The sequence below is a fragment of the Trichomonas vaginalis genome, chromosome III, assembly GCF_026262505.1.
Source record: "Trichomonas vaginalis G3 chromosome III, whole genome shotgun sequence".
NCBI lineage: Eukaryota > Parabasalia > Trichomonadida > Trichomonadidae > Trichomonas > Trichomonas vaginalis.
The window spans coordinates 24946014-24972651 of NC_067205.1; the positions used below are offsets into that span (position 1 = coordinate 24946014).

At 34.1% G+C, this 26638-nt stretch overlaps 19 protein-coding genes and 4 pseudogenes across 23 annotated transcripts, besides 7 other annotated features; 13 read left to right on the plus strand and 10 right to left on the minus strand.

Annotated features, from left to right (window-relative positions):
* Positions 1-16268: part of a mobile genetic element that runs on past the window's edge.
* Positions 1-17897: part of a mobile genetic element that runs on past the window's edge.
* Positions 1-26638: part of a mobile genetic element that runs on past both edges of the window.
* TVAGG3_0759870 (uncharacterized protein) lies at positions 1020-1646 on the minus strand (the record flags this gene model as incomplete). Its single annotated transcript, XM_051245576.1, has 1 exon — positions 1020-1646. The coding sequence occupies one exon, from the start codon at positions 1644-1646 to the stop codon at positions 1020-1022; it is 627 nt and encodes a 208-aa protein (XP_051092163.1).
* TVAGG3_0759880 (uncharacterized protein) lies at positions 1900-2723 on the plus strand (the record flags this gene model as incomplete). Its single annotated transcript, XM_051245577.1, has 1 exon — positions 1900-2723. A coding segment is annotated over one exon (824 nt), but the record flags the coding sequence as incomplete, so codon positions are not given.
* Positions 2869-3864, plus strand: TVAGG3_0759890 (keratin-associated protein family; the record flags this gene model as incomplete). The annotated part of the gene is made up of 1 exon (XM_051245578.1): positions 2869-3864. One exon carries the CDS (start codon positions 2869-2871, stop codon positions 3862-3864), a length of 996 nt encoding a protein of 331 aa, XP_051092165.1.
* Positions 4439-4990, plus strand: TVAGG3_0759900 (integrase core domain containing protein family; the record flags this gene model as incomplete). Its single annotated transcript, XM_051245579.1, has 1 exon — positions 4439-4990. One exon carries the CDS (start codon positions 4439-4441, stop codon positions 4988-4990), a length of 552 nt encoding a protein of 183 aa, XP_051092166.1.
* On the plus strand, positions 5257-5913 carry TVAGG3_0759910 (organellar and viral DNA polymerase type B; the record flags this gene model as incomplete). The annotated part of the gene is made up of 1 exon (XM_051245580.1): positions 5257-5913. One exon carries the CDS (start codon positions 5257-5259, stop codon positions 5911-5913), a length of 657 nt encoding a protein of 218 aa, XP_051092167.1.
* TVAGG3_0759920 (organellar and viral DNA polymerase type B) lies at positions 5935-6222 on the plus strand (the record flags this gene model as incomplete). Its single annotated transcript, XM_051245581.1, has 1 exon — positions 5935-6222. The coding sequence occupies one exon, from the start codon at positions 5935-5937 to the stop codon at positions 6220-6222; it is 288 nt and encodes a 95-aa protein (XP_051092168.1).
* TVAGG3_0759930 lies at positions 7165-7540 on the plus strand (annotated as a pseudogene). Its single transcript has one exon. A coding segment is annotated over exon 1 (376 nt).
* Positions 7547-7855, plus strand: TVAGG3_0759940 (uncharacterized protein; the record flags this gene model as incomplete). Its single annotated transcript, XM_051245582.1, has 1 exon — positions 7547-7855. One exon carries the CDS (start codon positions 7547-7549, stop codon positions 7853-7855), a length of 309 nt encoding a protein of 102 aa, XP_051092169.1.
* Positions 8140-8613, minus strand: TVAGG3_0759950 (uncharacterized protein; the record flags this gene model as incomplete). The annotated part of the gene is made up of 1 exon (XM_051245583.1): positions 8140-8613. The coding sequence occupies one exon, from the start codon at positions 8611-8613 to the stop codon at positions 8140-8142; it is 474 nt and encodes a 157-aa protein (XP_051092170.1).
* TVAGG3_0759960 lies at positions 8975-10438 on the plus strand (annotated as a pseudogene). Its single transcript has one exon. A coding segment is annotated over exon 1 (1464 nt).
* Positions 11901-12476, plus strand: TVAGG3_0759970 (organellar and viral DNA polymerase type B; the record flags this gene model as incomplete). The annotated part of the gene is made up of 1 exon (XM_001291004.1): positions 11901-12476. One exon carries the CDS (start codon positions 11901-11903, stop codon positions 12474-12476), a length of 576 nt encoding a protein of 191 aa, XP_001291005.1.
* TVAGG3_0759980 lies at positions 12558-13273 on the minus strand (annotated as a pseudogene). The gene has a single exon. A coding segment is annotated over exon 1 (716 nt).
* On the plus strand, positions 16038-16271 carry TVAGG3_0759990 (uncharacterized protein; the record flags this gene model as incomplete). The annotated part of the gene is made up of 1 exon (XM_051245584.1): positions 16038-16271. One exon carries the CDS (start codon positions 16038-16040, stop codon positions 16269-16271), a length of 234 nt encoding a protein of 77 aa, XP_051092171.1.
* Positions 16298-16968: a mobile genetic element.
* Positions 16378-16968, minus strand: TVAGG3_0760010 (annotated as a pseudogene). Its single transcript has one exon. A coding segment is annotated over exon 1 (591 nt).
* On the plus strand, positions 16989-17225 carry TVAGG3_0760020 (uncharacterized protein; the record flags this gene model as incomplete). Its single annotated transcript, XM_051245585.1, has 1 exon — positions 16989-17225. The coding sequence occupies one exon, from the start codon at positions 16989-16991 to the stop codon at positions 17223-17225; it is 237 nt and encodes a 78-aa protein (XP_051092172.1).
* TVAGG3_0760030 (uncharacterized protein) lies at positions 17389-17715 on the plus strand (the record flags this gene model as incomplete). The annotated part of the gene is made up of 1 exon (XM_051245586.1): positions 17389-17715. One exon carries the CDS (start codon positions 17389-17391, stop codon positions 17713-17715), a length of 327 nt encoding a protein of 108 aa, XP_051092173.1.
* Positions 17892-18437, minus strand: TVAGG3_0760040 (organellar and viral DNA polymerase type B; the record flags this gene model as incomplete). The annotated part of the gene is made up of 1 exon (XM_051245587.1): positions 17892-18437. The coding sequence occupies one exon, from the start codon at positions 18435-18437 to the stop codon at positions 17892-17894; it is 546 nt and encodes a 181-aa protein (XP_051092174.1).
* On the minus strand, positions 18734-19523 carry TVAGG3_0760050 (organellar and viral DNA polymerase type B; the record flags this gene model as incomplete). The annotated part of the gene is made up of 1 exon (XM_051245588.1): positions 18734-19523. A coding segment is annotated over one exon (790 nt), but the record flags the coding sequence as incomplete, so codon positions are not given.
* On the plus strand, positions 19738-20085 carry TVAGG3_0760060 (uncharacterized protein; the record flags this gene model as incomplete). Its single annotated transcript, XM_051245589.1, has 1 exon — positions 19738-20085. A coding segment is annotated over one exon (348 nt), but the record flags the coding sequence as incomplete, so codon positions are not given.
* Positions 20680-21459, minus strand: TVAGG3_0760070 (KilA, N-terminal/APSES-type HTH, DNA-binding family; the record flags this gene model as incomplete). The annotated part of the gene is made up of 1 exon (XM_001289637.2): positions 20680-21459. The coding sequence occupies one exon, from the start codon at positions 21457-21459 to the stop codon at positions 20680-20682; it is 780 nt and encodes a 259-aa protein (XP_001289638.2).
* TVAGG3_0760080 (organellar and viral DNA polymerase type B) lies at positions 21548-21958 on the minus strand (the record flags this gene model as incomplete). Its single annotated transcript, XM_051245590.1, has 1 exon — positions 21548-21958. The coding sequence occupies one exon, from the start codon at positions 21956-21958 to the stop codon at positions 21548-21550; it is 411 nt and encodes a 136-aa protein (XP_051092177.1).
* TVAGG3_0760090 (integrase core domain containing protein family) lies at positions 22273-23073 on the minus strand (the record flags this gene model as incomplete). The annotated part of the gene is made up of 1 exon (XM_051245591.1): positions 22273-23073. The coding sequence occupies one exon, from the start codon at positions 23071-23073 to the stop codon at positions 22273-22275; it is 801 nt and encodes a 266-aa protein (XP_051092178.1).
* Positions 23399-24400, minus strand: TVAGG3_0760100 (keratin-associated protein family; the record flags this gene model as incomplete). Its single annotated transcript, XM_051245592.1, has 1 exon — positions 23399-24400. One exon carries the CDS (start codon positions 24398-24400, stop codon positions 23399-23401), a length of 1002 nt encoding a protein of 333 aa, XP_051092179.1.
* Positions 25196-25286: a mobile genetic element.
* Positions 25446-25536: a mobile genetic element.
* Positions 25696-25760: a mobile genetic element.

A 26638-nucleotide genomic window follows, 5' to 3' on the forward strand; every position in this document is an offset into this window, starting at 1 on the left:
TTGTTCAGTAGTTCTACATCTTTATACACAGCACCTGTCTCAGTGAATTCAACAATATTTTCATTCGTTAGCTTTACATTCAAACCCTTGTCGAGTATATTGTTCATTTCATACATATAAAAGGTTTTTATTCTATATGAAATGAGAAGCAAATCCATCTTAGCTGGTGCCGTTAATGTTCCAATTGAACCAACATCAAATGTTGACTCACGAACGACAAACAATATTGTCATAAAGAACTATAGTTCAGAGTGTTTGAAAGAACCAGAACCAGAGCTGAAATCCGTGAATTTAAACACAGCTTCAAACGCTAACGCTACATCAGATGTTAAGTTAGAGTATCCACCACTGGACCAAATTCTTTCAAGAGAAGCCAACGACAATCCTTACACAAATGTTCAAACAAATCCTTCAGATAACGTAGACCATTACCTTCTTCAGTTATACCAAACTATCTTACTCAAAGACGATAAGAAGCTTTTGACAAATCTTATAAGTAAGAACCAAATAATTCTAACAAAGGAGGACCTTGAAAATGTTATCTCACGAATAACAGGGAAACAATGTGTCATTGACTATCTCGACCCTGAAATCGAATGCTGTGGTCAAACGCCACTATTCATGAAAATAGGTAACATCCGCATCATTGAAACACCAGGAACTACAGGAGTTGAGTTTAAGTATAAATATTCGAATGAATATACAAAACTTTCAACAGAATATAAACTTTGTTTGAAATATGTTTTAGTAAATTAAAGCAGTCAGGAGGGCTCTTTGAGCCCATCTTGGCGCTTTGCGCCGTCAGTCAAAAAAATTTCAAGTTAGCAATTTGTAATATCTATCCAAAACTTCTTCAACAGTATCGAACTCATCCTCATAATGCAAACCTAATCTTATTGACTTGGTGCAGTTTTCACTAACACAATATTTTTCTGTTCTCTTGACTGACATAACTAATTCATTTGTTTCATCAAACAGCAACAACCAAAGTGCATGACCTAATACATAACATTCATACTTTATATTTTTAGCTCTGAGTTCTCTTGTAAGCTGTTGCATTTAATATTTTCTAAAAAGTCAACTTCAACAGTCATTCGCACTGGTGCCTTCAGTTCTACAGGCTCTCCTTGAAAGTCAACATGTCTGAATTGCATGTCTTTCAAATTATGAGGACTAATGCGAACCCATTTACCTAAATGAGTTGCTATGACAGGAACGTTTGGAATGAACATTGAATTTACTTCATAACAGAAAGACTTATATTCTACTGAACCTTTACTATTAACTCCTGAAATGCCTGTGACATTAGCTATTTTAGACTCAATGTATAAACAATTACCATAACATACGTATGGAACAGATTTCATCTCAATCGTTTTGTCAACACTTTTCAAAGGAAATGTCATATAGTATGCACCCAAAAGAAGTTGTACTCTATGACTCATTCTTGGTATCTTAAACTCCTTCGCATAACTGAACTTCAAAACTCCTGCAATAAGTTTAACATTCATTAAGTTTTCTTCGTTATCCTTGTTTATTGTAGTATTTATGAGAGCATTTAACACTCCAGCTAATGTTTCCATCTTATATTCTACATTATTGTGAAATCTTATTTCGTGCTTCTTTCCATCTATTTCAATATCCATGAAATTGAATTCGTTAACTTTTGACGGTGATAGTTTCGTTAATGACATAACATCGGGGAAAACAATTTTAACGAAAGAATACTTAAAATCTCATGTTAGTGAGTTCGTTGAAATGGAAAAAGAAGGTGGAATTAAGTTCGATCCACTGAATTTCATTTTCAGCTTAGCGAATGCGGGTGTTAGTTTCGCTGAATGGACAACTATACAGAGTGAAATAAATGCAATATGGACGTTTTTGGGGTCAAAAGCTGGAATGGGTGAGCTTGTAAATGCTGCAAGAACATTAGGTGAAACAGGAAATTTTGTAGATGGTTTTAAAAGACTTGTTTCAAATGTTTTAACAAACACAAAGAAATTATTTAAATATACCATACATAACGGACGGATTTTCGAACAGATAGCAACAAACCCTCCGGTTATGGCTGCGTTGATGATGGTTAGAGATATAAAACCACGTAACGACGGGAACGAAGAACATGAACAACAGGATACTGGTCGGGTTATTCGAGACATTAAAAACGTGTATCCTGAAGTTATTGATTTATTTAGAGGAGTTAATGATTCAATTTCAAAACATTCTATAACCCTCGATGAAGAGAATAAATTAACAGATTATATATTCGTCATTATTGCAGAATTAATGAAGAGAATAAATGAAAAAGGAATTGGTGATATCATTAATGTCAGCGATGTAATGATGAAAAGAAATTTTGACTCATTATTTACAGAACCGAAAACAGAATATAGTCTTTATGACGTAATTACCGAATTAATGAAAAAGATTAATGATAATAAGAGTTCTGGCGGAAGAGTTGAATTAGAAGTGAATGATGTTAATGAGAAATTAGCCGAAAAAGCAGACAAAAATGAGCTTTTAGCTCTGAGTGATAAAGTCAAGAACCACGTTCATTATATAACTTCAGACGAACAGATTATAACGGACTACCATGGATATTTAACACAGGATGAACAAATAAGCACTGAAGATGTTAATGAAAGAAGATATAAATACATTCGTGCTAAAGGTTATGACATAAGCTGTACTGTACATTATGACACGGGTAAAGCGCTAGAAGCATTTAGTTATAACGATGAAATTTATGCCTCTACTTTCTCTGTTAAAGGTGTATTAGTTGAACCAAGATTTACTTTGAGAGTTAAGTCAAAAATAACGTTTGAAGATGCTATTAAAAGTAAAGCTGACAAAGTTGAACTCGAAGCAATGAACAAAGTTTTGAAATCTCATAAACACAACATCTCCGATATAAATGAACTTCAAGCTACATTAAATAGTAAAGCCGACAAGAACCATACACATGAATCCTTCACTACTGTTAGAGCAGACGACATAATATTGAACTATACCCTTAGTTCAAGTGCACCTTTAGAGAATCCAAGTACAAGCGTAAAAGATACACTAAACTCCTTAAATAGTAAATGTATGAACATTGAAGGTCATGTCAGAAACTTTGAAACATATAAACTACCAGCAATGTTAGTTAAAAAAGCAGATAAAGAACATACGCATAACTCCTTCTCAACTGTTGCTATAGAAAGTATTGAAGGAACGGTTGGCGGAACTGGTGGGGATGCATTATATTATAAACCTCCTAACTTTCCACAAGGTTTAACATCGAATGAAAACATAACAACGAAGAAAGAAATTAGCTGTAAAAATGTTTATGTCATGGATGATGAAAATAATGTTAAATTCACTGCTCAAGATTTATATGATAAGAAAGCAGACAAAACAGAGCTTCAAACATTAAAGACTGAAATACTTCAAACATTATATCCTATAGGCTCTATTTATACGTCAATGAATTCAACAAATCCGGCAAGTGTTTTAGGTTTTGGTACGTGGAAGCAGATTGTAGATAAATTCTTATACTGTGCTAAATATTCAAAGCAAACAGGAGGTTCGAAGAAAATTAAAAAAGCAAACCTTCCACCGCACACTCATACAGGAACTACAAACACAACAGGTAATCATTCACATTCAATAACAAAAAGAGGTTATACAAATCTTGCAGCAGGTTCGGATAGACAGGGAATGCATAGATATGATATTTCAAGTGACCCAGTAGATTCAAGCGCAGGTATTTTCTGTGGAACCACAGGAAATCATTCACACACTTTCACAACAAATCCAACAGGCTCGGGTGCAGATTATATGCCACCATTTGTGACTGTATTCGCATGGTACCGCGTTCAATGAACGCGCTTGAGCCTAGAATAAAATCTTTAACTTTACATAAATGAGCTTGAAAGAAGTATTCGAACAACATCCATGGAGGTCATTTAAGAAGTTCAATGAAGCTGCAAAGAGTTGGGGATTTACTAACAGAGCTGAAGTGAAAAGGTTCTTTGACAAAAATGTTGTACATCAAACAAAAATAAACCCTTACGACTACTTTTTACCAATTTACTCCAACACTCCTGACGCATACCAATTTGACACTCTCATTCAAAGCAGAAAAGGAGAACATAAACCATTCCTCATCTTCATTAATGTTAACACTCGTAAAGCATATGCATATCCAATGAAAAATAAAGGAACTCGTGAAGTGTTAAGAGTTTTACAAAAGTTTGTAGCAGAACATAGCCCAAGTACTTTAACATCAGACCAAGACGGTGCATACCTCAGCAATGAAATCACAGATTTTCTCATTAAGCATAACATAACTCACTACACTACTGAAGACCATAACCATAACATACTCGGCATCATAAACCGCTTCATAAGAACGCTCAGAGATTTAAACCAAGAGCGAGACTTTACCGAAGAAACAATGAAACATTTTCTCGAAGTATATAATTCCTCAACACATTCTACAACAGGACATACACCAAATTCAATGACACAACAACAAGAAGAAAAGTATATACAAAAGAAACGAAGCCAAACACAAAATATCAGAAATTCAACACAATTTACTCTCATTCCTGGTACAAAAGTTCGTGTAGTTCTTGACGACAAGCCGTTGACAAAGAAACGTTTAAGGTTAAGTCGAAATTATTATATCGTAGACTCTACGCAAGGTAATGGATATCTTATAAAAGCTGCCGACGACTCTATTGCGTTTTACCCTCGTCATAAATTAGTTGAAAGTAGTAATGGCAAACTTGCTGAAACCATTGACGAAGCAAAGCGAGGAGTGGTTATTGAAATACTTGGCTATAACATAAACGATGACACTTATAAAGTAAGATATGAAGGAGGCGTTGAAGATGTTATACCATCTAAGAACTTGAGAGAGTCAAAGCCAACACATCTGGGACCATTAGAGCGGGAGTACTGGAAAGACAAAAATAAGCCAGAAAGAATAAGAAAATTCTTCTAAACTTTTTCATTAGATGTAAATCAGACATGAATGACAACAGTCATGATATCATTAATGGTACCATTTATTTTTGTCATAAATTTACACCAAAAATATATTTTAGGTGAAGAGGTGAGATCTCACCCGTTTTTTCACCTCTTTTTTCACCCTCGCCGCTTAGCGGCTCAGATTACTTTAGCTTTCTCGTGAATTTTCATGAATTTCCTTAAGATAGAAAAATAAAGTTAGTTTTATTTTTATTTATTTTTTTATTTTGTATAAAAGATATGATTTCAACAATCGGCACAACAACAATTCAAGCCACGAACGGCGGGACTCTGTCCACAACTACAGCACCAAACTCGCTAGTCATGAATCCTACGTCAATGTTGGTAGAGATGAAAAGCTTTATTCCTTCTTCATATACTTTTGAAACAGAAATCCAGAAGATAAAGCAAGAACTTTTAACAAGTAATTTAGACTGTAGTGCGAAAGATGAAACAAATGAACAGTATCTTTATGAAATGGAGGACCTCATCGACCATTTGCCTAAACTACCTGAAATTCAGCAGCAAAAACTAACTATTCCTGAATTCGACGAAATTGAAGTCAAAGCAACTGACTCAGTAGAAATTAAGAAATTCATACGTAAAGTAAATTATGAATTCCTTGGTTTTCATTGCAACCATAAAGTTATGGACAAAGATTGCGACATGGTTTATAAAAATATTTCTGACCTTTACAAATCCGAAGAATTTAAGACATACGATAACTTTGTTTCATTAGTTGCAAAATGTGTATGGCAGATAAGAGATAAAGATAGAAGAGGTAAAGTATGGAATGAACAGATAAAACCAGCAGCTTTTGAGTTAAAGAAAACCATTGACGCCTTAGTTGTTCTAGCTGGTTTTATTTCAATGTATAACGCAAAAACGATGCCGTAATGTTCAAAATGTAAAGCAGCAATGAGGAAATATAACTACTCAGTCAAAGAGATAGAAAGAATGCGAAACGACTATGCAGACTTAAAGAAAGAAGCAGAAAAGCCAGCAGAAGATAAAATGGATATGTTGACATTTCTTAATAAAAACTATCCAACAGCAGAAGATTTCCTTCTGTCTGACGTCAAGAAGAAATATAAAGAAACCTTCGGCATTGTTAAAACTTTTGATGTACTAAAAGAAGAAATAGAAGCTACGAAATTGTTTAGGATTTCAAATATACATCGTACAATTCATGTAAAACGCTTGTGAAAAAAGAGGTGAAAAAACAGGTGAGATCTCACCTCTTCACCTCAACATTATTTTTATTGAATTCAGCACAAAAATAATGAATTTCATTAGTTATTTTGTATGTAAAGACAGTAATGTCAAACATTGAGTTTGAAACAGTTAGAAAGATAGACAATGACACCAAAGTGGTTAGAATAGGTGATTTAAACGTAAGATACTCAAAGAAATACAACAAATATTCTTTGTCAGACATTATATCTCCATCTGGAAAGAAAACAAACGACTGGGTTAGAAATGCTTCAACTCAGAAAATTTTGACAAGAAATCCTGAGCTCATGATATCAGTAAGATTCATGGAACACAGCATATCTCATTGACAAAAGTCTTATACCAATAGTTTTTATGGTTGACCCAGTTGTTGGATATAACTTCATAACATATGGTTCATTCGACTCAGAACGTTGCAGTGAGGCTTACTTTATATCGTTCAGAAACCGAAGGACTTCAACACAAAAAGATATAAGATAGGAAGGACATATAATATAACTCAAAGATATGACAGTACAGTCAATAGAGTCAAGGTTGTGTTTGTTAATGATATGAGAGCTGCTGAAACAGAACTGCTTGAAGTTTTTGAGAAAATGTATGGTGCTCCCACGAAAGGTAAAGAAACGTTTGAAGTAGATGAGATAGATAAAGCTATAAAATTATTTGACGAAGTTGCTGAAAAATACATGTAAAGCGTTTATTTTTGGTCTTTTGTGAAAGTCAGAAAATAAAGTTAGTTTTATTTTTATTTATTTTTTTATTTTGTATGTAAAGACAGTAATGACAACATCAGAGAACACAACAACAGTTATAGTCCATGAAGCTATAAATGAAGAATACGAGTACATACAGTATAACAAACAGTTACGTCTCATTCGTTCAGTCAAAGATGACATGTACCAAATGCAAAGTATAATGAATGCTCTTCGTTCTACAAAGCAAGCATATCATTGGTTTGAAAACCAACAGACAAAAGAACTTTTAGAAGAATTTCCTCATATGATTGCTTCCCTCGGAAAACCGGGAAGAGATTCCGTACGAAAATCGCAAGAATTTGGCTCCTGGTTTGAAAGGTTATTATGTTCATAGACTTTTAGTAAATGCTGTAGCAATGTGGGCTTCACCTCGTTATGCTTGTTATATTTTCATGATGTTAGATGAACTATATAAAGCAGAACGTGGAGAGATGGAAAAGAAACTTCATGCAAAAGATGAAGTCATTGAATCCAAAGACAAAAGCATACAGAAAAGAATACCGCGTTCGGTACCAAAAGGAAAGGAAAAGAGTTAATAGTATATGATATATACTGAAGAGTTGGAGAAAGAAGAAGATAAAGATATGGTTATGTTACATTTAGTCAGAAGAAACAACAAGAGCTTTTATGACTTAGCTAAAATATATAAATCTGACAGAAACTGGTTCTATCGTGAAAACTTACCGATTTCAATGACACCGAATGAGCAAATAAAGGAAATTGTCAAAAATACTCTTCCTCAAACACACTATGACATCAAAGGTTGCACAATACTTACATTCAAAGAAGACTTAACATTACTGAAGGAAAAAATAACAGAATATTTCGATAACTTCAAAGAGGAAGAATAAAAAAATCTAAGCTAATTTTATTTTTTTATAAAATTTTATCTCATATGAAAGAACATGAATTTAGAATATTCGGAACTCATGACAGAAGAAGAGAACGAACAACATGTAAAAGATTATGCAAAATTTCTGAAGACATACAAAGCATTTAAACAATATCTAAATGCTTCTAAAGATTATGCAAAATTTCTGAAGGTATATAAAGCTTATGAAAAAGCGTATGAAAAGTTTATACATTGGGGAATTGTTGTAAAATATCGATATGAAGACTAACCAAAAATATTTTCTTAAATAGCTTCAGGGTCTATTTCTTCAACCATTTCACTTCCTTCGTCAATGTCAATAGAAGCTTCTTCAACCTTTGGTAAGAATTTCTGTATAACATCTTTGTTCGTTATTGTCTTCAGAGATGAAGGATAATATTTCACATTTGTTTCACCCTTCTTATATTCTTTCTGTTCGGAAAGATTTAAAGCAATACTGAAGAAGTCAACGTTAGAGTTCTTTATGACAGTATAATGAGTATCTTTGACATTCACGAAGAAACTCTTTTGTTTCAAAACTACTGCTAACTCTTGTGAAGTATAACGTTTGCGGTCAATGACGATAGCTAATGGTCTGACATACTGACCAAACTTAGATTCTTTCACAAACTTCTTGTTAAAGATAACATTAACATTTGAAGCATTATTGAACTCATTCTTGATGGCAGTAGCGAGAGCATTGTATGAAAAGAACTTGCAATCTTGCATGTGTTTCATTAAAATAAAAATATTAAATTATTTTGAAAAATAACTTAAAAAATCTAATCTAATTTTTTCAAAAAATATTTTTTTATTTCCTACTAAAGATGTATCGGAAGTTGTCTAAGTTAGAACACTCGGAAATAAAACAACTTCTTACAGAAGCTAATATAGATGTTGCAAAGCATTACGCAACAAACAAAAAAGCACTCGCTGACATTCAAAAGACTATAATGGTGCAATAAGTTATGATAGAATTCATGAGTTCATAAAGCCGCAACGCGGCGAGGACGAAGTCCATGCAAGAGCATTTCCTTTAAATGACGTTGCTATTGACTTATATCATAGACGTTCAGTACCTCATGAAGTAAGAAGAGAAATGTTTGACATAACAAATGCAAACGTTGGTGAAACAAGAAGAAGAGACGACACACTGAAACAACAGAGAAGAGAGATGTTTAAAGCGCTATAGAACAAGTTCGCAAAGCTAACGATGTCATTCGTTCCATTGACGACAAACCAAAAGAAGGTGAGAGATGGTTAAAGAAAGATGAAGAGAATAGGAAGAGAAATGTGAAGTCAGGCAATAGACTCATTGACTTTAACATCGAAGCTTTAGATGAACCAAACAGAGACTACTTACACAAACATTTCGGTAAGGTTTTCATGAGACTCTTAGAGAAATTAAAATAAACTCACAACAGAGATGGATGGTATGTTATAAACTTGGTGGAAAGTATGAATGTTCTACGTTAAACCTCAATAATATTGGAACATTACTACATCAGCTCTTGAAGGAGAACTTTATATCAGAGATAGAAGCAAATGCTGCAGGTATTGTTGAAATGCACTATGACTTCTTCTTGACAAACATAAAGAATCTTACTGAAATAAAGATGTATGATTTAACAGAATATGAAGGCTTAACGATGTCAGATGTAAAGAAAGGCAAACCAAAAAAGAGACCATATAGAGATGAAAGCACACTGACAAATGACCAGAAAGCCATTTTGGAAGCTCTTAAGCAAACAGGAAACCCAGCACTTATAGAAAGCTTTTGGAAAGATAATGGTGAAAAGAAGTTTTATAAGAAGAGAAGCGGTCAGTTCTGGAAGTATCTTTGCACATTACCTATAAATCTTGAACGCTACCAAATCTTCAATGAACTGAACAAAAGAACTGCAACACTTATGACAGAAGACAATTGTTCGTTTATGCTTGCATTCAGGCTGGAGTAAATGAAGAAACTATTGACCACATGAGAGAAGTCATTCGTGTTAGAGACTTTCCTCAAAGTAAAGTACAAGAAATTTCTGACGCAACAGGTATAGCATTTAATGTTACCATTGGTTACTTCAATGACTCAAGACATAATGAAATAAAGAGATACATACCAAAAGAATGTGAAACTGTTCGAACTATTGACTTACTTCTTGTTGAAGACCACTACATGCTAAATGAAAGATTACCAATGACAACATATTTCATTCGCAACTATATAGAAATCTTGAAGGAGTGTGGTGGAATGAACATTGAGAAACAGATGAAGATTTATACAAAGAGAGAGATAAAATATGTAGTTCGTTATGATAGAACAACACCGTTATGGGATGTTATGAAAACATTGTGGGAGTGCAAATATTTCGAACCTATTTCTTATGGAGAACTTTTCACATATACGACTGACTTATATAAACAGAACCTTGCACCATTTAAAGATTTGACATATGCTCCAAAGTATTGTGTACAACTGAAGAAGAAAGCAGAGTCAAAAGAAGTAAATAAAAATAAGTGCAAGTTCATTCCTGAGCACGTTTTCTTTGCTGACTTTGAGTGTAGCACAGACGCTTTCATAAAAGCTTTTAACATCTGTTACGACAGTGAAGATGGTTCAGTGAGTGAAAGCATTTGGGGTCAGAACTGTGCAACAGAATTTTTGGAACGACTTCCTGACAAGAGTTTAATATATTTCCATAACCTCAGTTATGATATAAACTTCATCTTAAGACACATGACAGAAGTGAAAGGAACTCCATCATTAAGGTTCACGAACAATGCAAATAACTGGCTTATATAAAGGAAGGGCAATTATTATAAAAGACTCTTACAGTGTTATAAATAAGAAGCTTAAACTATTTCCTGCTATGTTTAACTTACAAACAGGACCGAAAGAAGTATTTCCATACAACTACTACAGCAGTGTTTTGTTAGCAAATGACAACAGAACTGGTGTCATTTCTGAAGCATGTAAGTTTATCCGGGATGCAGATACATTCATGAAAAACATAGATTCCATCAAAGGTTGCAGAATAGATGAGAACCACTTCGACTTAGAAAAGTATAGCACATTTTATTGCAAACAAGATGTAAGAATTTTAAGAGAAGGTTTTGTTAAGTTCCGCAATGACATATTGAAAGAATTTGATTTAAACGTTTATGACTACGTTAGTATTTGTTCTATTGCTAACAAATTGTTTGAGAACAGAGTGTACTTCCGAATGGAAATTTATATGACCTCTCAAATAAACCAAGAGAATTTATTTCACGCTGTATTCAAGGTGGAAGATGTATGCTGTCAGATAACATTAAACAAAAGAGTAAAGAGAAACTCATTGCTGATTTCGACGCTGTTTCATTATATCCATCAGCTATAGCAAGACTTTATACTTTAGAAGGTATACCGAAAGTATTGAAGAAAGAAATGTTAAGCACAGAGTATCTCATGAGACATTTATTCGATGACGACCAAAAGGAACCCATTGGTGAAAAGTTTATGTCTGGCTTCTTTGTTCTCATTAAGATAACAGAGATTGGAATACATAGACACTTTCCTTTAATAGTTTTGTGACCCTGAACTAAATCCAGAACTTAACGTTCCAGAAGTTCAAACACTTGCTGTTTAATGTATGTTGACCATATAACATTACAAGACCTCATAAAATATCAAGGTGTCAAATGTGAAGTGTTGCAAGGATACTATTACGATGGAAACAGAGATATTAGAATAAGAGATGAAGTAAAGAAGTTGTTTGAGTTAAGGTTAAAGTATAAGAAAGAAGGAAATCCTTTGCAAGAAAATATAAAGCTCATTCTGAACAGTATTTATGGCAAAACTATTCTATCTCTTATTGAGTCAAAAATAACCATAGTAGATGACAAAGATGCTATAAGATATGCCATCAGAAACTACAACCATATAGTGAAGTTCGAAGGTTTGGATGGTTCAGATAAAAACTATTTTCAAGCTAACGAAAAGCATTTGCAGACACTTTAACTTCTGTCCACTTGGTGTTAACATTCTGTCAATGTCGAAGAGAATAATGTGTGAAGTATTCTGTACTGCTGAGGACTTAGGAATGGACATCTTTTATAGCGATACGGACAGTATGCATCTCTACAATGAAGATATCCCTCGTTTAGCTGAAGAGTTTGAGAAACGTTATGGAAGAGTTCTCATTGGTAAAAACCTTGGTCAATTTCATAGCGACTTTGCAGAAATCACAAAAGATAAACAAAGTTTAGCATACAAGTCAATATTTTGTGGAAAGAAGACTTACATAGACTTACTCACGAATGATTTAAATGAAGTTGCATTTCACTGCAGAATGAAAGGCGTGAAGCAAGATGTTATTGCTTTAACCGCTAATGAAATGTTTCCTGACTCTGTTCAGTGTTTCTATGATGAAGATAAAGGTTTAATGGTTCCGCAAGGAACATATGACAAAGACTCTGAGTTCAGTGTTATGAAGTTATATAAAGCACTTCATGATGGTCAAGAGATTGGATTTGACTTATGTAAGTCATGTCAACCTTGCTTTGCTGAAAAGTTTAACTTCTCAATAACGACTAAAACAAGCTTTATTCGTAAGTTGAAGTTCTGAGGTCATTTATTTTTGTCAGCAATGAGGTCATTCGTGATAAAAATAAGCCGCTAGCGGCAAGGGCGAAGCCCATGTGGTCATTTACAATACTGCGATGGTAGAGTTTAAGAGTTGTGCTTCAATGTAGAGACAGTCCTTATGGTCTGGAGGTAAGAACACTGGGCAGTTATGGTCATGAGTGGAGAACATGTCTATCCAAAACTCACGATTGAAGCCAGTTAATTTATAGTATTTAGGGTTAGGAAGTGGTGAAGTTCTTGTATGACCAATGAACTCATTTTCAACTCCCTTACTTAAGTTTGAATATAATATAGCTTGCTTTCTATCCCAAATGCCAGGTGTTACAATCTTTGAAAATTCATTTTTCCTCGGAAGCATTGCATCATAATTGAAAACATTCTTGAAATCATCACTTGGTTCAGAGATTTGAAATCTTATACGTAATGGATTTTCTTTCTTTTTAGCGACTTCATTGAATGGTGAGAATACAATGAATTGACAGTCATGTGTTCCATCTTCATTTGGTACAAACTCGTAATGAAAAGCTATTAATCTTTCTACAATTCCTTCTTCTTTCAGTTGTGCAAGAAACTCACGTAAAGGCTGTAAAGTTTGTACTTCAATGTTAAACTTCTTTTGAAAATTTTCGTAAAATGTAATTATACAGTCTTCTAACGTTGTATCGTCTTTAAAGTATTTGTATATGTGAATGTTTGGGCGCTTAAAGACTGTTCGTCATTTTCTATCTCGACTTGAAGTATAAAGTCAACCTTTCTGAAAGCACGTGTTATATACATAGATGTTATGCCAATGTACTTCTCTTCATTTATGTTCACAATCCAGTCTGTTGGAAACTTAAACGTTACTCTGTTCCCCTTTATTTTGACGTCAGGGTTTTCACTACTGAACGCAACAGATAAAGGTATTTTGTCTATACATTTAATTCGGATAAAATAAACCATTTACTTCTTTCTTTGCTTCAGCTTCTTTAGCTTTGTTCTTCCTTTGCTTTTGCTTCTTCTCTAGCTTTCTTCGCCAGCAAACGTGGGTTCTTTTGTCTTCCAGCAGCTATGCAGCAAGTTGTTTTTCACTAAGTTTCTCTTGGTCTCTCTGGCTTTTGTTCTTGTTTTTGTTCCTTCAGTTCGGATAAAATTTGCTCGCGAATTTCTTTCTTCAATGCTTCAACATCTATGACCCCTTGGGTCTTGTCCATGACTTGTCTGAGTCATTTGACTGCGGATAAAAATCTAACTTAAAACTTTAACCGATGTAAAATGAGCTTGTCAAAATCAGAGCGAGAGTCTATTATATTAAATGACGCAAGAGGAATACAACATCCTTTCTATTACGTAAGTCAGAGTAAAGATGGTAAAATATACGTAAGAAAAAGAAAGGTTCCATTAGCGAATGCAGAAAGCGACAACATTAAGGTGTATGGCAAGGGTGAAGTCCACGAAGCCCATATAAAACCTTCTGTTCAAACTGAAAAGTCAATAGAACAAGAAGAAAAGAAGCCAGATGTACTTTCAATAACGAACCAAGAGCTTATTGCAAAGTTCGTGAATTTCATTGAAAAACAAACGAGTCAAAGAACCCTGACCCACCAGTGAAAGAAGTTGAGACAAAAGAGAATGTACAGTTCATTGAAAATGTCAAGAAACAACTTCACCACGAATGCCAAGAAGAAGAGTGAGAATAATGAAGTAAATAGATATTTTTATCTGAAGTAAATACATGCAGAACGAACAGTTAAACGAATTTACTCCAGCAGAGCATATTCATCAGATTCGCTCATATTTCGATATCATAGACAATGCAGTTCAAATTGGTGACACTAATAGAAATATATTCTGACGCAAAGATTCCATCACAACCTGGAACTGCTAAAGATAACACATGGGTAACATTCAATCTCTCACCTCCTGGTGAAAATATGTTGGACCTTTACAATACATTCATTACGTATAAAATGGAAGGTCAATTTATTGTAGATAAAGAAATTGGTTCAGGTTCCAATAAAACAAACCCACCAGGATTTTGGATTGGTTTCGATGACGCTTTCTATGCAGTTGCTGGATATCAAATCCTTGCAAATGGCCGTATCGTATATTCTCAAGACAACGCAAGAGAAGAAGCATATATAACTTCAAACTCACAAACTACCGAACAAATAAAGAAAGTAGATGTTTTCTCAAAGACTCGACATGAAGATGTATGGAGTCATTCGGGAACATGCAGAACAGGACAAATTGTTAGTGGTCCAATTACAGCAGGAAAATCATTTGATTTTAAGCTTCGTTTAAGAATTCCTGTTAGAAGATTCCTTCCATTAGAAGCTATTCGATTTATTCCAGCTTTTGCAGGAAACATTCAGCTTAAAGTAAAGTTCAGTAAGCGACGCCTTACAATGCACATCTATATCTGTAAATGATATCGTTGCTTTCAATCCAACTCTTAAAGTTGCATTTGCTTCAGATTCAAATCCACCGACAAATAAATTTGTTCCATGGAATGAACCATTCACCATGATAACGAAGGCAGTAGAAGCTAGTGGAACAGTTACTATTACAACTGTAACCCAGCAACTATTTCGAACAAAGATGGATTTTAATGAATGTTTCATTCATCCAAAGTCATTCTCTTTAGACCCTAACATTTATACAGAACTTGTAGAACATTATACAAACGAGGCTTTATGTTTTCCTGTTAAAGTTATGGATTGGATTCCTATGGACGGTTCATTCTCAAAGAATACAGATAGTTCAAGTGCAACATTTACAGCAGCTTATACGCCTATTAATGTTAAAAGTATTTGGGCACTATTTAGAAAGAAAGACAACTATTATGTTAATTTTGAGAACCCTAAGTTTAAATATCTTCAGCTTTCCATGGGAGCTTATGGAAATATGCCTGCAGAACCTGAAAAATCATATGGACCTGTATTTTATGAAATGGTTGCGAACGCTTGCAATACAAACAATGATATGATAGGATTTAATGAAGATGTTATGAGGTCATTGGTGGATGATGGTAGTGTGGAACATAAATGGGATAGTTATGAAACACACATTTCTTATGTGGTTTTCCAACAGAAGTGGACTTTTGCTTCCAGCAAGGTCAAACATCTACTGCTCCAATAACATACAAATTGTCTGTTAAAGGACCTATTGAACTAGCAACTGAAAATGTACCAAAGCCACTTATTGGATTTATGAGGGATTGTTGCTTTGCCATTCAGGTGCGTGCTAATGGAATCCCAATAATAAGATTAGATGACTATAACTTAGCTACGACAGTGAGGAATAAAGGATGAACGTTTATTTTTAAAGCTTATAAATGAGTTCTTCATCAAGCTCTCGTGAACCTTCACCATCTATGAAACAAACTTTACCAAACGATTATGGAGCACCTATTGAATATTTCTTACGAGCTGCACAATGGCAAAGAGCAGTCTCACCAAGGTTAGGTGTTCCACCAGCTCCTGTCAAAAATAGCATTTGGTCAAGTCCTTATATAAGATATGGTCTCCCACTAGGTTTGCTAGCTACAGCAGGAGCAGTTATGATGTTGAAAAGAAATAAAGCAAATGTTGTAAATAATACTGAAGTAGCTGAAGTTAAACAAACTCCAACACCTTCGCCAAAACCAACGCCTTCACAAGCAAAACCTTCAATGACTCCTGAACCTATGGAAGTACAAACTCCTGTTCAAAAGTCAACTCCTAAACCGACTCCAACATTTAAACCAGAACCTACTCCTCAAATAAATCGTAAAACTCCTGCGTTTCCTTACTGAAAAAATAACGTTATTTTTATTTAATATAGGGTGTCCAAAGGTGTGTTTAGCACAAACCTGAATACTGCGAATAGAAATAAACAAGTTACATATATATAAAGTTTATTTAAATATAATCACCATTGGATTCAATCACGCGTTCGCAGCGATCAATCCAGGCTCGAAAGACACGCTTTAAATCATCATGAGAAAATTTCTCAAATTGCTCTCTTACAAAATTTTCAAGATAATCTGGACTCGCGAATTCGCGTCCTTCAGCTCTCTTTTTTAGCGTGCCGAATAAATAAAAGTCAGAGGGTGCAATATCAGGTGAATAAATTGGGTTTGGAACAACTTTGACATTGTTTTCCACCAAGTAATTCATTACCTTATGACTTTTGTGAACTCTTGAATTATCAAAATGAATTGCAAACTTTTGTTTTTGTTGTTTGGATTTCTCAAACTCATCAGAATTGATAATTTGAGTAAGAACATTGTCAATTAGATATTGAGCATTCATCGTATTAGGTTTTTGAAGAATATCAATTGTGATGATGCCATTCACGCCCCAAAAAACCGACAACATCATCATTGGTGTGTCAATTTTTTTCTTCGGGAATGTTTGCGGATTTTCATCCATCGGGATCCACATGGTTTTGGCTTCTGTTGCATATTGAAACCAAGACTCGTCCCCTGTTACTAAAAAGCGAAACTTATTAAAATTTTTATTTGATTGAAATGACAAATAAAGTCACTGAAGCAATGAAACAAAAGTTTTTGGTAGAATACATTAAATCAGGAACTATTCCAGAAGGTTTTTACATTCATACTATGAAGGATGGTAGAGTTCAGTTTAGAAAGATAAAGCAACCATTAGATAAAGAAGGAATTTTGAGAAAGATTAAACTTCATGAGGACAACATTGCTGAACTTAAGAAGAAGTTAGAAGAGTTGGAGAAAGGAAGAGAGTTATAAAGCAATGAATTCAACAGGGTGAAAAAACAGGTGAAAAAAGAGGTGAGATCTCACCACTTCGCCTAAATTTATTTTTGTGCTATGTTTTCATACGTGTGGGAGTGGTGATATCATTTATTTTTAAGTTTATTTTTTATTTTATTTTTATTTTATTTTTATATAAATGACGAAAACTATTGAGATAACAAACTACAACGGTCATGAGTTCAAGAATTTGTTCTTCGTTCCTCGTGAAAATACATTCTATCAGATACGAGGGAGAAAAGGTAAAGTTAGTTTGAGCGTTTATGAAGGAATGAAGAATGGAAAGTTTATACAAGCATACGATACAAACGGTAAACGTGTTTCATTAGCTTTGTCAAAACTTACTAGCATTTATTTTGACAGTGATTTTGACTCTGACGATTGGAGTGACAGCAGCGATACTGAAGAATATGAAGTATTGTGTGAAGCACAGCAATGGGAAGAGTTGCAATACTTTTGTAAGTGAGAACGTTTATTTTTTACATTAGTGAGGTGAAGTGGTTGGCGGCTTTGTAAATATTTAAGGTTAAGTTAGTGTTGTCGTTTGTGTTGTAAAATATACGTTAACGGTTTTGTAAAGTGTCAAATTCACATATAATGGGTAAGTAGGTGCGCAGTGCCTCCGTACACTTGATATGTATACTAACTAACTGTCAAATCTTTAAATGGTGCAAGGTTCTGTTTATATAAGTCAGTCGTATATGTGAAAAGTTCTCCATAAGAAATAGGTTCGAAATATTTGCACTCCCACAATGTTTTCATAACATCCCATAACGGTGTTGTTCTATCATAACGAACTACATATTTGTTCTCTCTCTTTGTATAAATCTTCATCTGTTTCTCAATGTTCATTCCACCACACTCCTTCAAGATTTCTATATAGTTGCGAATGAAATATGTTGTCATTGGTAATCTTTCATTTAGCATGTAGTGGTCTTCAACAAGAAGTAAGTCAATAGTTCGAATAGTTTTACATTCTCTTGGTATGTATCTCTTTATTTCATTATGTCTTGAGTCATTGAAGTAACCAATGGTAACATTAAATGCTATACCTGTTGCGTCAGAAATTTCTTGTACTTTACTTTGAGGAAAGTCTCTAACACGAATGACTTCTCTCATGTGGTCAATAGTTTCTTCATTTACTCCAGCCTGAATGCAAGCATAAACGAAGCAGTTATCTTCTGTCATAAGTGTTGCAGTTCTTTTGTTCAGTTCATTGAAGATTTGGTAGCGTTCAAGATTTATAGGTAATGTGCAAAGATACTTCCAGAACTGACCGCTTCTCTTCTTATAAAACTTCTTTTCACCATTATCTTTCCAAAAGCTTTCTATAAGTGCTGGGTTTCCTGTTTGCTTAAGAGCTTCCAAAATGGCTTTCTGGTCATTTGTCAGTGTGCTTTCATCTCTATATGGTCTCTTTTTTGGTTTGCCTTTCTTTACATCTGACATCGTTAAGCCTTCATATTCAGTTAAATCATACATCTTTATTTCAGTAAGATTCTTTATGTTTGTCAAGAAGAAGTCATAGTGCATTTCAACAATACCTGCAGCATTTGCTTCTATCTCTGATATAAAGTTCTCCTTCAAGAGCTGATGTAGTAATGTTCCAATATTATTGAGGTTTAACGTAGAACATTCATACTTTCCACCAAGTTTATAACATACCATCCATCTCTGTTGTGAGTTTATTTTAATCTTCTCTAAGAGTCTCATGAAAACCTTACCGAAATGTTTGTGTAAGTAGTCTCTGTTTGGTTCATCTAAAGCTTCGATGTTAAAGTCAATGAGTCTATTGCCTGACTTCACATTTCTCTTCCTATTCTCTTCATCTTTCTTTAACCATCTCTCACCTTCTTTTGGTTTGTCGTCAATGGAACGAATGACATCGTTAGCTTTGCGAACTTGTTCTATAGCGCTTTTAAACATCTCTCTTCTCTGTTGTTTCAGTGTGTCGTCTCTTCTTCTTGTTTCACCAACGTTTGCATTTGTTATGTCAAACATTTCTCTTCTTACTTCATGAGGTACTGAACGTCTATGATATAAGTCAATAGCAACGTCATTTAAAGGAAATGCTCTTGCATGGACTTCGTCCTCGCCGCGTTGCGGCTTTATGAACTCATGAATTCTATCATAACTTATTGCACCATTATAGTCATTGAGGATGTCAGCGAGTGATTTTTTGTTTGTTGCGTAATGCTTTGCAACATCTATATTAGCTTCTGTAAGAAGTTGTTTTATTTCCGAGTGTTCTAACTTAGACAACTTCCGATACATCTTTAGTAGGAAATAAAAAATATTTTTTGAAAAAATTAGATTAGATTTTTTAAGTTATTTTTCAAAATAATTTAATATTTTTATTTTAATGAAACACATGCAAGATTGCAAGTTCTTTTCATACAATGCTCTCGCTACTGCCATCAAGAATGAGTTCAATAATGCTTCAAATGTTAATGTTATCTTTAACAAGAAGTTTGTGAAAGAATCTAAGTTTGGTCAGTATGTCAGACCATTAGCTATCGTCATTGACCGCAAACGTTATACTTCACAAGAGTTAGCAGTAGTTTTGAAACAAAAGAGTTTCTTCGTAAATGTCAAAGATACTCATTATACTGTCATAAAGAACTCTAACGTTGACTTCTTCAGTATTGCTATGAATCTTTCCGAACAGAAAGAATATAAGAAGGGTGAAACAAATGTGAAATATTATCCTTCATCTCTGAAGACAATAACGAACAAAGATGTTATACAGAAATTCTTACCAAAGGTTGAAGAAGCTTCTATTGACATTGACGAAGGAAGTGAAATGGTTGAAGAAATAGACCCCGAAGCTTTATAAGAAAATTTATTTTTGGTTAGTCTTCATATGGATATTTTACAACAATTAAATGGTAAAAACAAAATAAACTTGACGAACAGAACATTCTCTGTTCGTCAATTATGTTCGACATGGAGCGTTTATGGAAACAATTAAATGGTAAAAACAAAATAAACTTGACGAACAGAACATTCTCTGTTCGTCAATTATGTTCGACATGGAGCGTTTATGGAAACAATTAAATGGTAAAAACAAAATAAACTTGACGAACAGAACATTCTCTGTTCGTCAATTATGTTCGACATGGAGCGTTTATGGAAACAATTAAATGGTAAAAACAAAATAAACTTGACGAACAGAACATTCTCTGTTCGTCAATTATGTTCGACATGGAGCGTTTATGGAAACAATTAAATGGTAAAAACAAAATAAACTTGACGAACAGAACATTCTCTGTTCGTTAATGTTGTCGTGACTTCTTCGTTAATGTTGTCGTGACTTCTTCGTTAATGTTGTCGTGACTTCTTCGTTAATGTTGTCGTGACTTCTTCGTTAATGTTGTCGTGACTTCTTCGTTAATGTTGTCGTGACTTCTTCGTTAATGTTGTCGTGACTTCATTCTTCCTCTTTGAAGTTGTCGAAATATTCTGTTATTTTTTCCTTCAGTAATGTTAAGTCTTCTTTGAATGTAAGTATTGTGCAACCTTTGATGTCATAGTGTGTTTGAGGAAGAGTATTTTTGACAATTTCCTTTATTTGCTCATTCGGTGTCATTGAAATCGGTAAGTTTTCACGATAGAACCAGTTTCTGTCAGATTTATATATTTTAGCTAAGTCATAAAAGCTCTTGTTGTTTCTTCTGACTAAATGTAACATAACCATATCTTTATCTTCTTCTTTCTCCAACTCTTCAGTGTAAATCATATACTTATAGCTCTTCTCCTTTCCTTTTGGTACCGAACGTGGTATTCTTTTCTGTATGCTTTTGTCTTCTTTCATCATATCTTCTCTCTGCTTTGTACAAAGTTCGTCAAGTAGCATAAGTATGTAGATTGCATAACGGGGCCAAGCCCACATTGCTATTGAACTAACTAGGAACTTATGAACATATATACCTTTTAGATGTGATGGTAAGTTTTGTCTGTCTTGGTACATCTTTTTAAGTTCTACATGTTCAAACTCACTGAGGAGTTCATGAGTGCTATTTAATTCAAACCATTCATTTGGTGTTTTATTCTCTGGAGCAAAACATGCTGTCAAAATACTCTGCATTTGGTACATGTCATCTTTGACTGAACGAATGAGTCTCAATTGTTTGTTATACTGTATGTATTCATATTCTTCATTAATGGCTTCATGAACGATAGCAGTTGTTGTGTTCTCTGATGTTGACATTACTGTCTTTACATTCCGGATAAAAATTAGCGTTAGGAAAAAATTAGTGTTATTTTCTGACTTTCACAAAAGACCAAAAATAAACGCTTTACATGTATTTTTCAGCAACTTCGTCAAATAATTTTATAGCTTTATCTATCTCATCTACTTCGAAAGTTTCTTTACCTTTCATGGGAGCACCATACATTTTCTCAAACTTTTCAAGTAGTTCTGTTTCTGCAGCTCTCATATCATTAACGAACACAACCTTGACTCTATTGACGGTAGAGTCATATCTTTGAGTTATATTATATGTTCCTCCTATCTTATATCTCTTTGTATTGAAGTCCTTCGGTTTCTGAACGATGTAAAGTAAGCCTTCACTGCAACGTTCCGTATCGAATGAACCATAAGTTATGAAGTTATATCCAACAACAGGGTCAATCCACAGAATAATTATTGGTATAAGACTTTTGTCAATGAGATATGCTGTAGTTCCATAGAATCTTACTGATATCATGAGCTCAGGATTTCTTGTCAAAATTTTCTGAGTTGAAGCATTTCTAACCCAGTCGTTTGTTTTCTTTCCAGATGGAGATATAATGTCTGACAAAGAATATTTGTTGTATTTCTTACAGTATCTTACGTTTAAATCACCAATTCTAACCACTTTGGTGTCATTGTCAATCTTTCTAACTGTTTCAAACTCAATGTTTGACAGTACTGTCTTTACATATGAGATAAAAAAATAAATAAAAATAAAACTAACTTTATTTTTATCTTTTATGAAAATTCATGAAATTTGGTCATTTTTCAGCAACAAAATGAAAAAGTTTAGAAGAATTTTCTTATTCTTTCTGGCTTATTTTTGTCTTTCCAGTACTCCCGCTCTAATGGTCCCAGATGTGTTGGCTTTGACTCTCTCAAGTTCTTAGATGGTATAACATCTTCAACGCCTCCTTCATATCTTACTTTATAAGTGTCATCGTTTATGTTATAGCCAAGTATTTCAATAACCACTCCTCGCTTTGCTTCGTCAATGGTTTCAGCAAGTTTGCCATTACTACTTTCAACTAATTTATGACGAGGGTAAAACGCAATAGAGTCGTCGGCAGCTTTTATAAGATATCCATTACCTTGCGTAGAGTCTACGATATAATAATTTCGACTTAACCTTAAACGTTTCTTTGTCAACGGTTTGTCGTCAAGAACTACACGAACTTTTGTACCAGGAATGAGAGTAAATTGTGTTGAATTTCTGATATTTTGTGTTTGACTTCGTTTCTTTTGTATATACTTTTCTTCTTGTTGTTGTGTCATTGAATTTGGTGTATGTCCTGTTGTAGAATGTGTTGAGGAATTATATACTTCGAGAAAGTGTTTCATTGTTTCTTCGGTAAAGTCTCGCTCTTGGTTTAAATCTCTGAGTGTTCTTATGAAGCGGTTTATGATGCCGAGTATGTTATGGTTATGGTCTTCAGTAGTGTAGTGAGTTATGTTATGCTTAATGAGAAATTCTGTGATTTCATTGCTGAGGTATGCACTGTCTTGGTCTGATGTTAAAGTACTTGGGTTATGTTCTGCCACGAACGTCTGCAAAACTCTTAAAACTTCATGAGTTCCTTTATTTTTCATTGGATATGCATATGCTTTGCGAGTGTTAACATTAATGAAGATGAGGAATGGTTTATGTCCTCCTTTTCTGCTTTGAATGAGAGTGTCAAATTGGTATGCGTCAGGAGCGTTGGAGTAAATTGGTAAAAAGTAGTCGTAAGGGTTTATTTTTGTTTGATGTACAACATTTTTGTCAAAGAACCTTTTCACTTCAGCTCTGTTAGTAAATCCCCAACTCTTTGCAGCTTCATTGAACTTCTTAAATGACCTCCATGGATGTTGTTCGAATACTTCTTTCAAGCTCATTTATGTAAAGTTAAAGATTTTATTCTAGGCTCAAGCGCGTTCATTGAACGCGGTACCATGCGAATACAGTCACAAATGGTGGCATATAATCTGCACCCGAGCCTGTTGGATTTGTTGTGAAAGTGTGTGAATGATTTCCTCCTGGTTCAGTTGGTCGAAAAGTCTTTTTTGCTGAATTGTTATAAGATGGAGATAAAACGTCATTGCCAGCTTCATACTCTGAGTTGTATAATGGGTGGTCTCTTAATGAGTGGCTATGGTCGCCAGAAAAGTTTGTCGTTCCTGTATGAGTGTGTGGGGGTAAGTTTGCTTCTTTAATTTTCTTCGAACCTCCTGTTTGCTTTGAATATCTAGCACAGTATAAGAATTTATCTACAATCTGCTTCCACGTACCAAAACCTAAAACTGTTTCTGGATTTGTTGAATTCATTGACATATAAATAGAACCAACAGGATATAATGTTTGAAGAATCTGAGCCTTCATTGTTAGAAGTTCATGTTTAACGTTTATAACTTTATTGCCATCTTCAATATTTATATTGTTTGTTATTAAACCATTAGGAAAAGTAGGAGGATAAATTCTTTGTTCTTGTACAGTTGCACCATTTCTTCCTGTTTTTGTTACTATTTCGATGCATGCTTTAATTTCTTTAATCTTGATTGTTTGAAATTCTTCATGCACGTGCTCTTTATCGGCTTTTCCATTAAGCGCAGCATTTACTTCCGACTTCTTTGCATAATTTTCATCTACATAAGTTTTGTCAGCTTTCTTATCTAACATTGCTGGTAGTTCGTATGCTTCAAAGTTTCTGGCATGACCTTCAATGTTCATACATCTGTTATCTAAATTGTTTAGTGTATCTTTTACGCTTGTACTCGGATTTTCTAAAGGTGCACTTGAACCAAGGGTATAGTTCAATATTATGTCGTCTGCTCTAACAGTAGTGAAGGATTTATGTGTATGGTTCTTGTCAGCTTTCTTATCTAACATTGCTGGTAGTTCGTATGCTTCAAAGTTTCTGGCATGACCTTCAATGTTCATACATCTGTTATCTAAATTGTTTAGTGTATCTTTTACGCTTGTACTTGGATTCTCTAAAGGTGCACTTGAACCAAGGGTATAGTTCAATATTATGTTGTCTGCTCTAACAGTAGTGAAGGATTTATGTGTATGGTTCTTGTCGGCTTTACTATTTAATGTAGCTTGAAGTTCATTTATATCGGAGATATTGTGTTTATGAGATTTCAAAACTTTGTTCGTTGCGTCAAGTTCATCTTTGTCAGCTTTACTTTTAATAGCATCTTCAAAAGTTATTTTTGCCTTAACTCTCAATGTAAATCTTGGTTCAACTAATACACCGTTAACAGAGAAGTATGAAGCATAAATTTCATCGTTATAACCAAATGCTTCTGGTGCTTTACCTGTGTCATACTGTACAGTACAGTGTATGTCATAACCTTTAGCACAAATGAATTTATATCTTCTTTCATTAACATCTTCCGTCTTCACTTCTTCATCCTGTGTTAAATATCCATGGTAGTGTTGTAAGACGAGTTACGGAAAGTGAGGTGAACCGAAAAAGTGACACTTATTTGGTCGGATAAATTCCCTATATATTTACTTGTCAAAAAAAATCAGACTTTTTTTGCTTTAAAAAATTTATAAGTTAATTATTGAGAACGAAGGTGAAAGGAAATGGATATCTCTTACCTTTCATTCCCTCGAGAAAGTTCAAAAACTTGGGTGCAATCAGTTCTGATTGCACCCAAGTTTTTGAACTTTGTATAAGGAATTGTTGGCTATGATGCACTGATCATGAATCAGTACATCATAGCCAACAATTCCTTCGCAAACAGCGGGAAACTTTGTCTGAATAGTTTAACATTCAGACAAAGTTTCCCGCTGTCAGAGAGGGAATGGAAGGGTAAGAGGTATATATTCATAATGTATACCTCTTACCCTTTCATTCCCTCGAGAAAGTTCAAAAACTTGGGTGCAATCAGTTCTGATTGCACCCAAGTTTTTGAACTTTGTATAAGGAATTGTTGGCTATGATGCACTGATCATGAATCAGTACATCATAGCCAACAATTCCTTCGCAAACAGCGGGAAACTTTGTCTGAATAGTTTAACATTCAGACAAAGTTTCCCGCTGTCAGAGAGGGAATGGAAGGGTAAGAGGTATATATTCATAATGTATACCTCTTACCCTTTCATTCCCTCGAGAAAGTTCAAAAACTTGGGTGCAATCAGTTCTGATTGCACCCAAGTTTTTGAACTTTGTATAAGAAATTGTTGGCTATGATGCACTGATCATGAATCAGTACATCATAGCCAACAATTCCTTCGCAAACAGCGGGAAACTTTGTCCGAATAGTTTAACATTCGGACAAAGTTTCCCAACTTTCAAGCCGAAATTCGCGGATACCATTCATTTGAAAATTATAAGTTTTGAAAAAAACCGTAAATCATTATTGAATCTAAAAATATTTATGTACAAAAAGTCGGTATATATTCTATAATTATTTAAAATAATGAAAAAGTTGATTTGTGAATCATTGAATATTAATGCTGTTATATATATATCAGATGATATAAGATGATTTTTTTAAATAAAAAATAAAATTTAATTTTTTAATTGTTAAAATAAGAATAGTAAGCTTGACAAGTAATTTAAGTTTTTGCTTTGTAAAGTTATTTGGTTGGCAAATGCATTGTGTCACTTTTTGTTTGAGTTCACTTTCCGTAATTTGTCTTATGATAGTAGTCCGTTATAATCTGTTCGTCTGAACTTATATAATGAACATGGTTTTTATCTGCTTTTTCGGCTAATTTCTCTTCTATCTCATTTATTTCAAGTTCATGCCTACCACCACCTCCTTCAGAAGTATTTTTCTTCAGCTCTTGAAGAACGTCCACTTCGCCATCTTTGGTGTAAATAATGAGACTTTGAGTTAAAACCTTTCCTGTCTTAATGGATGTTTGTAAAACTTCTTCTTCACCGTGTTCGGGGTCATGGTCGTCATCATATCTTGTGAAATCAGAGATGTTGTCATACATTAAGCATATCTGTCTCAAAAGTTCTGCTATTTGAAACTGGAACGAAAGATATACAGAACTTTCATCATCTCCTAAAGTCAAGTCTGCTTTCTTAAGTATTTCTTGAATGTATGCAATGAGAACAGAGTACCTTGGAAAATATTCGAACAATATTTCATTAGCTGTTGGTTTTGGTGGTTCTTCTGGAGTTTCTGTTGTTTCAGTTCCTTCTGTAGGTTC